This window comes from Sorex fumeus, unplaced genomic scaffold (genome assembly GCF_029834395.1).
Source record: "Sorex fumeus unplaced genomic scaffold, SorFum_2.1 ptg000051l, whole genome shotgun sequence".
Lineage (NCBI taxonomy): Eukaryota > Metazoa > Chordata > Mammalia > Eulipotyphla > Soricidae > Sorex > Sorex fumeus.
Window position 1 is genome coordinate 41,496,085 of NW_026606108.1, and position 13,419 is coordinate 41,509,503.

Consider the following 13,419-nt stretch of genomic DNA (forward strand, 5'->3'; position numbering starts at 1 on the left):
AGGGTTTGCATTTTTATTATGAAATTTGGATCTATCCCGAAGGAATACCTACGATGCACACTTACCTCACCAAGTACAAGGGAATCAAAATAGTTGTGAGTTTGGAGGTCAGGTCATAGCAGCCTTTAGTGAAAAATGTTTAGTTTCCGGTACCTCTTTCCGATGATGTAGTACAAGGCTGAGGTTTTCTCTTCGTTGTGTTTTTTTTTTTTTCTCTCTCTCTCTTTGGGTCACACCCAGCGATGCACAGGGGTTATTCCTGATTCAGCACTCAGGAATTACTCCTGGTGGTGCTAGGGGGATTGTGTGGGATGCTGGGAATCAAACCTGGGTTGGCTGCGTGCAAGGCAAACACCCTACCCGCGATGCTATCGCTCCAGCTCCTCACTGCTTTTTAAAGTTGTTTCTCCTCGGTTGCCTGCTGTGTCCAGTGTGGTTGTGCTAGGTACTGAGGGGAGTGGCCCTGCTCCTGGGAACTCATACATCGATCAGTCATGTGGCCACCTGCCATGCCTTTACATTTAGTTGGGTTTGGTAAGGTCACCCGGATACTTCAGATGACCATGAGGATTGTGTCTTCCCTACACTGAGTCCTCTGCCAGTTTCCGTTTTCTACTTCCTGAATTGGGCTGGAGCAATAGCACAGCGGGTAGGGCATTTGCCTTGCACGTGGCCGACCTGGGTTCAATTTCTCCGTCCCTTTCAGAGAGCCGAGCAAGCTACCGAGAGTATCCCGCCCACACGGCAGAGCCTGGCAAGCTCCCCTTGGCGTATTCGATATGCCAAAAATAGTAACAACAAGTCTCACAATGGAGACATTACTGGTGCCCGCTTGAGCAAATCGATGAACAACAGGAGGACAGTGCTACAGTGCTACTTCCTGAACTGTTGGTCAGGTCTGATTGGCATACAGAAATACACACAGATCATAAATGCACTGTTCAAGGAGTTTTCACAGGCTTACAATAGACATATCAACTAGCACCCAGATGAAGAAGCAATATTAGCATCACTTTAACTCCTTTCAAGTATTTTCTTCCTTTTTTTTTTTTTTTGGTTGTGCCTGGGAAGATGGCCATCTCTAGTGTTGCTTTTGGCTCTGTGCTTGGAGGTTGCTCTCAGCAGTGTTCAAAGGAACATGTGATGCCGAGGTTTGAACCAGGGGTTCTTGTGTGCAAAGCAAACACTCCAGCCCATTGAGCTGTCACTAAATATTTGGTTGATTTTTTTCCCTCCCCCTTCAAATACTTTCCTATTCACCTCCCTCTCATGGTGGTGTCCCCTCATTGGCAAAATAGGTTTGCATGGCTTTTACATAAATACAATCAACAGTAAATCACTTTATATCTGGCTGCTTTTGTTCAACATTGTGAGATCACCCATGTTAGTGTGTTTTTGTGGTTTATGCTTAACCGTGGCTGTATGCTATTCTACTGGGTAAAGAAATCACTATTTACATATCCAGTCTGCTGTTGGTGGATGGTTAAGTTTCCAGTTTTATGACTAGGGTGGTTTGAACACCATGGACTGCCCTCTGCCTACAGCTCTGTTTCTTTCAGTGTGTAACTAGGGTAGCATTGCGGGCCTGAGACATGTATCGCTTCATCTTGAGTAGATGTCAATTTTTCAAAATGTTTTATAGAATTTTATACTCCCAATTTGAGCTTTCTGGTTGCTGTGGATCAACATCAATTTTTTTAATCATCAAAAGTGGTTTTAATTAATGTTTCTTTGAAACGAAATGGAGAGCACTTTTTTAAGTATTGGCTATGTGTGTATCTTCTGTGAAGTGTGTATTCAAGTCTTAGTGATTTTTCACCTGATTTCTTTTTCTTACCAATCTCTTCATATATTTTGAATTTGAGTACTTGGAAAAATATGTCGTTTTCCCACAGTCCCTCCCCGCCCCCCCCCCCCCCCCCCCAATTCTCTAGCTGTTGTCTATTCAAAATGAATAGGAGCTACTAATTTGTGAAGCAAACATATCTTCATGTCCTTGGACCCAAAAGCTGACAGTCCTGGCTGGAAAGAGGCTAAGAGTATGCTCCTCATTCAGAGTCCCAGATTCAACCCTGGACATTGCCCAGACCAACCCCAGAACTGCAGGGTGTGACCCCCAAACAAAGCCATAAATAAAGAAGTCTTGGTTCATTTAAAAAAACACATCTAATGTTGGGATTTTTTTTTTTCTGGTTGAGTTTCTCCTCCCAGAACTATTTGCCTTAATTTTTAATGTTAAGGACACATATGAGGTTGTCGCAAATAACACGAGTCCTGAGCCACCTCGCCAGTTGTTCATGCCTCACTTAAAGTTTCATTACTCATTTTATAGACGTTTAATAAAGAATTGCTCTATAATGTGCATAATTTGGTGATATTGGAGTAACGTGAAGCATAGTATGCAATTTTAAAAGATAAGTCTCTATAGAATGGGGAATTTATAAGTGTTTAAATTTAGCAGTCCTCACTAAATGACCATTTCTGAATCGCAGAGCAAAATAGCATACTCAGTTGTTTACCTAAGGAAACGTGCCTGTTTACTTTCCAGTAATTACACCATCCCATTTGGTATAATTTAAAGAGCGTACAAGGTAGTTGGTTGCCAATGGGAGGTGCAGAGACTGTACTTAGGGCCCAGAGAGATGAGCCCTGGCACGACCTGGCACATGCACGTTTGTGAACACGGATGGGTGTGCTCCCCCCGCCCCCCCCCCCCCCCCCCCCATAAAAACCAGAACTGAGCATCTCAGCTTATAAGGCATGTGTCTTTAGACTTGTCACGTTCAGGTTGGTGCCTGCCAGAACCAGAACTGGTTTCAGTATCAGAGCGCCTTTAAATTGTTGCTTCACTGATTTGTCCCAGAGCAGTAGACGAGCCTAAGGACGCCCACAGGAAAGATAGAAACTGCTTTATTTTGGTCGTGAGTCTTTTCTAGGCTAGGGCATTAGTAACTCTTGCCTGTAGGTAAATATTTATGGAAATTAGTTGAGGGTAATCAAGGCAAAGAACCAGCAGCAGATTCTGGTTTCTATGAAGTGGGAATATGGGAGAGTTTAGGGTTCTTTTGCGGAACCCTTGATAGAAACACACAAGTCAGCTTCAGCCAGCGGGGAGCACAGGTGATCAGAGTGGAGGTGAGTGACCAGTCAGGGGTGTGTGAGGACAAAGGCCATCTGAGTTTTCAGATGATTCGATTATTCCTCCCTTAGCAGTGGGAGACACGGGCAGTTTTGTGCTAAACTTGGTACATTATATAGTGTGTGTGTATAATTCTATAACTGGGGCAGGGGGTGCGACTTAAATCTTAATTGGATGGTTGGAGAGATAAAACGGGTTACGACACTTGCATTCCTTGACTCCCACCGACACTGAGTGGAACCCCTCGGCCCGCCTATGGTCCCCAGCACAGCCACATAAAGCCTGAACACTGCCGAGTTCAAGCCCCCTCCCCTTACCCCACCCCTGCACAGAAATCTGTAGATGAATAAAATTGAGCAGAATTTAAAAAAATGACACGTTCAGTCCCAAACCACTGTTGATACCATGTCACAGTAGCAGAGAATCCCTCTGTCTTCCCAGAGGACAGAAGTCACCACCTCCATCACACCTGCCGGGCGGGAGCTCTTACAGTCTGGTGTTGTGACAGGTCCCTTGGATCAGGCTCCCTCTGACCCTGCTGACGAAGAGACTGGGCACCTTGCCAGAGCCGAGCCCAAAAGTGACAATGACACATGCTCTGTGCCATCCTCAGGAGAGAACTGAAGGTCCCTGAGCCCCAGGGATGCAGCACAGGGGGCTGCCCAGAAAGGGTTCCCTGAGACAGCCAAAGGGAACCCTTCAAAATACGTAAAAAACTTTCGGAATACTGCTGCCTTCCGAGTGCTGCCACCTCGGGAGTGAATGCAAACTGCTGTGGAGAGCCAAATTAATAACCAGAGATGCCTCCAGAATGTAAGAACAAGAATGCTCAGGGTGCATCTGTTGCCTAGCAACTTGCTGTTGCTTCAGATGGGGGCTACTTTTTGGAAGATTGCTTTTCTTCCTCCTACATTGTTGTATTTTATTTTTATGTATTTATTTGCTTGGGGTTTTTTTGGGGGGGAGGCATGGAGGAAGGGTCGTACCCAGTGGTGCTTAGGGTCCTCCTGGCTCTGCGTTCCGTGATCACTTTTCTCGGGGCTCCAGAGACCATTTGTGGTGCCAGGGATTGAACCCAGGTCTGTCCTGTAGGGGCAAGAACCCTACCTACTGTTCTTTCCCTCCTGCCCCTGTGGTATTTTCTTTTAGACACCATTTTTTTTTTCTTTCCTGTTTGGGTTTTTGGACCACACCTGGTGGTGTTTGTATCCCCTAGAGAGTCCTGGAATGCTGTGAGTGTGTGTGTGTGTGGGGGGGGGGGGGGGGCATGTAGCCAGGCAGCCAGGATTTCTGCAGGAAACGCTTGTGCACCAACCCTGCCAGCCAGTTCCTTGACTCCCAGATAACATTCTTTTAAAAATTTTTTTCCATTTTATTTTTTTGCCACACCCATTGGTGCTCAGGGTTTACTGCAGACTGCTGACTCTGTGCTCAGGGATTAGTCCTGGCTGGGCTCTGGGGATGATGTAGGGGAACTAACCCAGCATGCAACAGGATTAGACCCGTTTGGCTTTGAGTGCCTGCAAGATGAATGCTCTACCTGCTGTGTGATTCTCCGGGGTCCTGAGATAATGTTCTTGATGGATCTGAACTGATCACCGGTATTATAGAAAGGAGCTGGGCTTGGGATCCTGGCAGCGAGCTCTTGGGGGGTCTGTATGTTGAGCCTCCACAGTCAGTGGGATCCTGTGTGCTTGTTTCTGTTTTCATTTGGATAATATTAACATATGAAATTGGATAGTATTAACATACGAGTGGTGATTTAAGGAACCAAAAAATTGTGCCAGAAAATGTTTCTTTTTTTTTTTTTCCCTTCCCAAAGAGAACAATGGGGGTTTTCAGAGGCTTGGAATGTCTTTGTTCTGTTATCTGTTACCTTGGTGTGGGATGATTAAATCTCACATTTCTAGCTTGCTCGGAGACAATTTATAGCTATGGGCATTGAAGGCCTCTTTCTTCTTTGGATTTCTGTAATTCTTAAAATGGCCTTTGCAGAGGTATCTTAATTACTTGACCTAGATTAAGAAATGTAAAATGTGTCCAAACTAGAAAAATCCCCCCTTGTCTTTGCTGTTCCTACTAGCTTCTTGCCTTCTTTTCGTGACCTTCCCAGGGCACCAGAGAGGTTAGGCTGGAGGAAGGTGTCCGGAGCTTCAGATGATGTTGAAAGCGTTTCAGATACACCATGGCCCCAGGAATTCTTCAGATAATTGCTTCATGTGGTGTCCCAGGGACATTTGTGGCTCTTCCAAGCTATTTTGCCCATCCTGCCTTCCTATAAAAAGGACAATTAGAGGGCTGGAGAGACATTACAGCGGGCAGGACATTTGCCTTGTACATGACCAATCTGGGCTCTTTAAGTGTTCCCTTGTCCTTCAGGAGTAGTTCCCGAGGACAGAGCCTGGAGTAAGCCCTGGGCACAGCCTGGTGTGGACTTAAAAGTGAGGGGGGGGGGCGGGGTTAGGGGGGGAGGGGATGGAGGTTCATCATGGGTTACAATGAAATTATTTTGGGAATGTCTTAAGTTTAACATTTTAGATTTTTAAGATTCAAAACATATACCCCCAGATGGTAGGTCTTGCTGAAAATTGAGCACTGGAATTCATTTGAATGGGAATGCTTGGCAGCATTAGAATAGTCTCTTGGCTCTGCCTGACTGGCATAGAGATGAAGATTTAAGATGCGGGGTGGGGTGTGAGCAACCTTGAAGGGCTGAGTCCGAGAGTCTGGGCTTGCTGTTGCCCTGTCTTGCTTCAGGAGGGTGTTCTTTGGAGCAGCTGGTTTAGAGGGATATGTATTTTACACAGGAGCAGTTGGCTTTTTTGATGAGTTGGCAGGGGGGAGGTCCCCAACCCCAGGTACTTAGGTGAGAAACACTTTCTGCTGTGCAAATTGACTCCCAGACAACGCTCCCCACCCCAAAACTGTAACACGTTGGAAAAATGTAAGATGAGTTTCACAGACTAGCAGTGACAAAAACATCTTGGGTGTGAGACTTCCTTTTTGTTTTGGTGGGGGAGGGGCCGCATGCTTGGTGGGGCTTGGATCAGTCCTGGCTGGGCTCCGGGGACTTGTGCTGTGCTGGGGAGACTTGTGCTGTGCTGAGGATTGAACCCAGGTTGGCCGCACGCAAGGCAAGCACCTTAACCTGCTGTGCTCTCTCCACCCCCAAGATTTTTCTTTAAAAGTAATCAGAGCTGTCTGTTGGACCAGTGAGCTAGGGAGAGGGAGATGTATCATTGGGGTAGCATCCTGCATGTGTTTGTAAATGTCTCAGTTAGTTAAGGTTTAATTTCTGTGCACACATTGAATATAATGGAAAGCCTCGGTTATTTGTGGTTCATCTTTGTCTAACAGATAATTATTAGATTATATTCCTAATTATGCAGATGATAAAATGCTCATTTCAGAAAATTAGAACATATATATAAACATCAAAAAGAAACCTCTTTCTGTAATCACATCAGCAGTGTAAATTAAAGGTGTCTCATCATTGTGGAATGTCTTTGGATCATATCTTTTTTTGTTTGTTTTATTTGGGGGCCACACCTAGTTGGTGCTCAAGGCTAACTCTTGACTCTGTGCTCAGGGATCACACCTGGCAGGGCTTGGGGGACAATATGTGGTGCTGGGGATCAAACTGATACCTGCTGCTGAGTATCGAACCCAGTTCTAGAATGAGGAAGAACCAGGCCGTCTGTGCCATGCAGGCACACTACCCGCTGTTCTCTCTGGCCCTACCCACTGTGCTATCTCTCTGGCCCACTTTTTTTCCCCTTTCCATATCTTTTTCCAAAGCAAATTATTGTATGCGGTATACTCTGATGATCAGTTAAATTATTGTATGTGGTATACTCTGATGAACAGTTTTTCTCATGTAACACAATGCCATGAATACCTCTGATCAAGCAAGCTAGTCTTCTTGCTTGCTTGCTTGCTCTGGGGCTGAACCAAGCAGTGTTCAGGGGTTACTCCGGTTCTTGGGGATCACTACTGGCTGGGCTCAGGACCATTTGGGGTGCCAGGGATCAAACCCAGGTCGGCTGTGTGCAGGGCAAGGCCCTCACCCACTATCCTGTTGCTCCAGCCCCTCAAGTTACCATATTTTCATTTTCTTTCTTTGTGATGGCTGCTCTGTAGTTTTTGTGAAATGAACTATTTTTTTTTCTTACAGTTGGAATTTGGGCGGTTTATTTTGGGGGGGATGTTCTTGTTTTTTGTTTTGGTGCCACTTCTGGCGGTGCTCAGGGCTTACTCCTGGCTCTGCACTCCTGAGTGCTTAGGGGACCATATGGGATTGGGCTTGCGGGGGGGGGGGGGGGGGGGGGTTGAACGGGAATTGAACCCAGGTCAGGTGCATGCAAAGAAAACACCCTAACCACTGTTCTGTAGCTCCGGCCTGTTTCTGACTTTAGTTGCAGTAATATGTACATAGACCTTTTAAAGCCTTTGAGCAGATTACATGAACAATTTTCTTTTGGTCCATTTTCACACTTTTTAAACATCTTGTCAAGTAGCTTTTTCAGAAATGCCCCTTAAGTTACTTCCGTCTGTCATCTTTGTACGTGCGTTAAAATGTGGCATTTCTCTTGTTCAGTTGCAGAATGAGGAGGAGCCTGGAGAACCTGAGCAGGCTGTAGGTGATGCTCCCCCACCTTACAGCAGCATCTCTGCAGAGAGCGCAGGTAGGCCCCTGAAACCTGCACTTCACCCGCGATCCGTCTGTCTGTCTGTCTGGGTTTGCTTTTGCTTTAGCATTCTTGAAGACGTTCACAGACTTTGTAAGGTGTTTTCCCCTGCTGTCACCCCCTCCCCCCAAAGAGGGCTTTCCACAGATGTGGCAAGAATACCTCAGGTTGGGTCTCTGGTACTTCATTGTCTCTGAAGAGTCTCAGGAGTACCCCCAAGCATAGAGCCCCCAAACCCAAAATAGTCTTACAAAGATATATATATATATATATATATATATATATATATATATATCTCATACACTGCACTGCACTGTCCTCCCGTTGCTCATTGATTTGCTTTACTGAGCGAGCCCAGTAACGTCTTCATTGTGAGACTTGCTACTGTGTTTGGCATATCGAATACGTCATGGGTAGCTTGCTAGGCTATGTCGTGTGGGTGAGATACTCGGTAGCTTGCCAGGCTCTCTGAGAGGGGCAGAAGAATCGAACCCAGCTCGGCCGGGCAGGCTCTGTGCAAGGCAAATGCCCTACCGCTGTGCTTTATATGTTTTATTTATTTTCAGTGAAGCAAGATAGTTTTTAATTGAACAAAATTTACTTAGACTTAAGGGGAGAAAAAGAGACAAAAATCATGTTCCAGAGAGAATATGGGCTTCTCTAGAGTGAACAGAGGGCGAGAGAGAGAGAGAGAGAGAGAGAGAGAGAGAGAGAGATTGGTTCATGTTCAAGGGAGAACATGGGCTGGAGCAAGCAAGCCTCACTTTATTTTTAATATATAGCCCAAGTTGAAAATAATCTCATGTTACTGTTCTGAAAAGCTAATGAAAAAGAATTTTTTAATGTGATTTTTGTGTGTGTGTGTGGTAGAGGGGTGGCGGGCCAGGGTTTGCACCATGGATCAAACCTGAGCTTCTGCGTGCAGAGCACGTGCTCTGGCCCTCTGAGCGGATCCCCTCTTCATCTTGAGTGTCAGTATAGCTTTTCCACGTGGGCTTGATTTCATTCCAGCAGATTCTAATGCAAGTAGAAATTCAGAAACCAGTTCCCACTTTGGTGGCACACAGACTAAAATTGGAATGCGAAAGAAAGATTAGTATGGCACTGTCCATGGATGACATGCAAATTCATGAACCCTTCTTTATTTTACTTAATGATCTGGGGGAGCTTTGGGGCTGCACCCACAGTGCACCGACAAGCCGCACCTTACTTCCCAGATGTTGCTCCTGGTGGTGCTCAGGGACTATGTGCTAGGGATTGAGTCAGATCAAACCAGGCCTGCTGTATGCAGGGCAACACTTCAACCCCTATCCTATCTCTGTGACCCCTGTGTCTCAGCATTACATACACACACACACACACACACACACACACACATGTCTTTTAAACTTAGGAACTAGGCAGAAAGATAGGACAGGGTTTAAGGAACTTGCCTGGCATGAGGCTTGGCACCACATGGTCACTGGGCACTGCCAGGGGTCCCCCCTGATCACATAGCCAGAAGTAACCCCTGAACATAGCAGGCTATGCCCCGCCCCCAACCCCATAATTTAGGAGCTATGAGAAAAGGGAACTGTATTTTTCTTAAGAAGGAAATTTTATCCTTTCTGTAGTATACTCATAAGCTGCTTTAGTCCTTTGTGATTCTAGGATCTGTGACTTGGAATATCATCTATTATAATAATAGATTTCGCTCGTGCTAGTAAGTTCTTAATGAAAATAAGAGCAGAAGTGTCCCATTTCTTTCGGCCTGTTCTTCATAGTTTAAATGTTCCTTGTAGCTAAAGAGGGACATTCAGTAACCTTTTGCCAATTTATCTTTGAATTTGACATATATTTGAAGAAAGAAAAATCTAAGTAATTGATATTTGGTTACAAGTCTTTTCTTTTTTTCCTTTTTCATCTTTTTAGTTTTTGGGGCACACCCAGCTGTTCTCAGGAGTTACTCCTGGTTCAGCACTCAGGAATTCCTCGTGGCAGGCTAGGGAGACCATATGGGATGCCGGAGATCAAACCCAGGTCAGCCATGTGCAAGGCAAATGCCCTCCCCTCTGTACTATCACTCCGAACCCTGATTACTAGAGTTTTCGGATAGTCACTATGTTCAGTTGTTGAAAACTGATTGTTTTGATGGAGCGTTTTCCATATTCTCTTACACAGACTACAAGTACATGGCACATCCTGTAGAGAGTAGACCCATCTTCTTCTGTGTTACAAGCCTCCAGATGCTTTCCAATACCACATTTCTGGAAGCTTTCATGTTGGTATGAGAGTAAATCTACTGGTAGTCTCTGTAACCCTGAAGTTGCCATTATAATCAGAATGTTTCTTGATCCCCACGGTGACTTCAGATTCTGAACCCAATTTTCTTATAAAGATTTTTTCTGTTTCTAGACATCATGACAGTGATGCCTTAATATTTTGGAAGAATTCTATGCTTCCTTGTGGAATCAGATTACGATTAGAACATGTTTTGAAATTTCACTGTAATTCTGTATTTGATTAATCTCTGTCTGGATTATAAATCCTGGTCTTCCGCTCAATAAAGCGAGTGTCCAACTGGCTAATTAGAATTGAGGGCTGGATAGATAGTACAGAGGGTTGGGCTTTTGCCTTTCATCCCATAGTGTCCCCAGAACCCTTCAGGAATGATCTCTGAGCACAGGTCCCTGTTTAAGATAGAAGTCTTAACATTTAACTTTCCAGAACCATTAGAAGGTAATTTCCCATTGAATATCTGTTGTCTGTCATCTTCTAGCCATTATAGATAGAAATTCACACTCTTCTCCCTTATTCCCTTAAATCTCATATTCTTTAAATTTTTCTTTTTGATTCTTAATTTCCCTCAGTTTAAGGCACTAGGGATTGATTAGCTAACATATTCAGAATTCCCATGGTAATGGGCTAATTTAAATTATGTGTTTCAATTCAATAACTGGGAGGCAAGGGGTATTGAGCCCCACCGAGATCACATCCAGGGGCTGTTCCTCGTGGTTCTGGACCAGATGAGGAGCTGTGGATAGGAACGGAGTTAGGTACCTGTAAGGCAAATGCTCCCACCCCCGTCCTTTCTCTCTGGCCCCTGGAATAGGACTTCTCTGTGTGAGTTAATCAAGAGTCGAAGTTGTGGCCAGGCTCACCAGACCGGAGCACAAAGCGTTCCGCTCCCAGCACCCAATGGTCCCCTGAGTGTCATCTGGGCAACCACAAGCACCAAACTGGGTAAAGCCCCTGAGCACTGCTAGGTGTGGGCCGGAAAAAATGTATATACAGTTAAAAAAATGTATCAAAAGTTATATGTAGGGGTCTGAAAGATGGCTCTATGGCGTAAAGCAGATGAGAAGGGGCCAGATAGTGGCTCAGGGGATTACAGCTCTTGCCTGGAATGCACAGGCAGAGAGTTCGAGTTCTGGCACCGCCCACGTGCAGGGGAATTGATGTTTATGTTTTAGGCTTCCTGCTACAGAAACGCCCACCACAGTTAATTTTTTATAAAGTTACTTCGAACGCTTGTAAATGGAAGAAACCATGGTACCGATTTACAAACACATGTTTTAAAATAAAATGTTTTCCACTATGTTGTTATTCGTATTAAATTTTGTGAATGTTCCACATTAGCAGTGGAAAATGTATATAGCAGTACTTGGAAGGAAGGGCCAATAGGTATTAAATTGGAATTTTAAGTCCCACTTTAAATTTAATTAGTGTATTTATTTATGGTGAACAATAATTGATTAAATGGAAATTTACAATTTGAATTTAAATTATTTAAAATGGATATATTTAAGGCTTGCTCTTCAAGCCCATGCTCTCCTTTAAACATGTAGTTTGCTTGCTAAACTCTGCCTCTGTCTGTCTCTTCGCATGCATTTTCCACTCTGGAGAAGCCCTTGTTTGCTCTTGAACGTTTTTTTTTTTTTCTCTTTCACTCCTTTCACATCTTTCTTAGCAAGTTTTGTTCAACAAAAACTTACCTTGGGGCTGGAGACTGTACAGCAGGTAGGGCACTTGGCCTTGCACAATGCCAACTCAGGTTCGATCCAGGACCCTATATATGGTCTTCCAGAAGCACTGCCAGGAGTGATCCCTGAGCGCAGAGCCAGGAATAAGCCCTGAGCACTGCTGGGTGTGCCTCCAAGACCACAACCAAATAAACTCTGTTGCTTCACATAAGGGGGGGGGGGGCAGGGCTACACTGGATACACTTAAGATTTATTCTCACTCTAAGGTTCACCTGCAAATATTGTTTAACTCCATTTCTTTACAGGTACTGTTGAGGAGATGACTGGGTTTGGTGCCAGCATTAGTAGAGCTCTTGTTTTTCCTCAGTTCTCACCAGGTCATTGTGAACTTGCTTTTTGTCTCTGCAGCTTATTTTGACTACAAGGATGAGTCTGGGTTTCCAAAACCTCCCTCTTACAATGTGGCCACAACACTGCCCACCTACGACGAAGCCGAGCGAACCAAGGCGGAGGCCACCATCCCGTTGGTTCCCGGGAGAGTAAGTAGAATCCAGTGTGGTGTTTGGTGACTGCTTTATGGGAATTCCGTTCTTCTCATTTTCCGGGTTTGATATATTGATTTGTAAAAGTACAGCTAATGCTGAGAACAAGGACATTTTTGTTGGGAACACGAACTCTTATAATCTCTTCCTGAAAAATGAAGTAAGAGCGGGAGTAGATCAGGGAATTACCCGGAGCTGGCTGGTTCACTGCACCTGGGCTGTCTCTGGGGCTGTGCAGTGCCTTGGAGCTGGGGCTCGGGCCCACTTAGGAATGTGCTGTATTTGCCTGGGCTCTGCACACACGCGACACCTGGCGGTAGGGAGACTTAGGGAGAAAATAGGGTGTGTGTGTGTGTGTGTGTGTGTGTGTGTGCTCTGCACACATGCGACACCTGGCGGTAGGGAGACTTAGGGGAGAAAATAGGGGTGTGTGTGTGTGTGTGTGTGTGTGTGTGTGTGTGTGTGTGTGTGTTGCCTGGGCTCTGCACACACCACACCTGGCAGTAGGGAGAGAATAGGGGTCTGCACACACGCGACACCTGGCGGTAGGGAGACTTAGGGAGAAAATAGGGGTGTGTGTGTGTGTGTGTGTGTGTGTGTGTGTGTGTTTGCCTGGGCTCTGCACACACCACACCTGGCAGTAGGGAGAGAATAGGGGTGTAGGGGTGTGTGTGTGTGTATGTGTGTGTGTGTGTGTGTGTGTGTAGGGAGACGTAGGGACAGGCTGTGTGTGTGTGTGTGTGCCCCAGAGCGCATATGTGCGTGCACACACTTTCATAGTGTTAAACTTTCCAAAGGACCTTAACAGGGATCTACATCAGAAACCCCAAATTTATTTGGCCTGCAGCCCCTGTTCAGAGAAATGAAGTCACTCTGTGCCCCCTGGAAATCTACCTTTTTTAGCAAGCAAACAGAAAGCGCCCCCCCCCCCCCCAAATGCAGCAGAGGGTACTATGGTGGCCTGGATTGTCACAAGTGCCCCCCTGGAGGGTGATAAGAGCTTCACCTGGGTGAACTCAGTGCCACGGGCGGCCCCGGTGCCATCTGTGGGCGCGTTGTGAATTCAGCGCCCAGTGTGGCCAGATGGC

At 45.5% G+C, this 13,419-nt stretch overlaps 1 protein-coding gene across 1 annotated transcript in view; it reads left to right on the forward strand.

Moving 5' to 3' along the window:
* The window catches only part of NDFIP1 (Nedd4 family interacting protein 1), a 40,764-nt gene that overhangs the window by 11,310 nt on the left and 16,035 nt on the right, over positions 1–13,419 (forward strand). The window contains exons 2-3 of the mRNA XM_056124633.1: positions 7,737–7,824; positions 12,198–12,328. Coding sequence (XP_055980608.1) covers positions 7,737–7,824; positions 12,198–12,328 — 219 coding nt within the window. The remainder of the gene's footprint in view (positions 1–7,736; positions 7,825–12,197; positions 12,329–13,419) is intronic.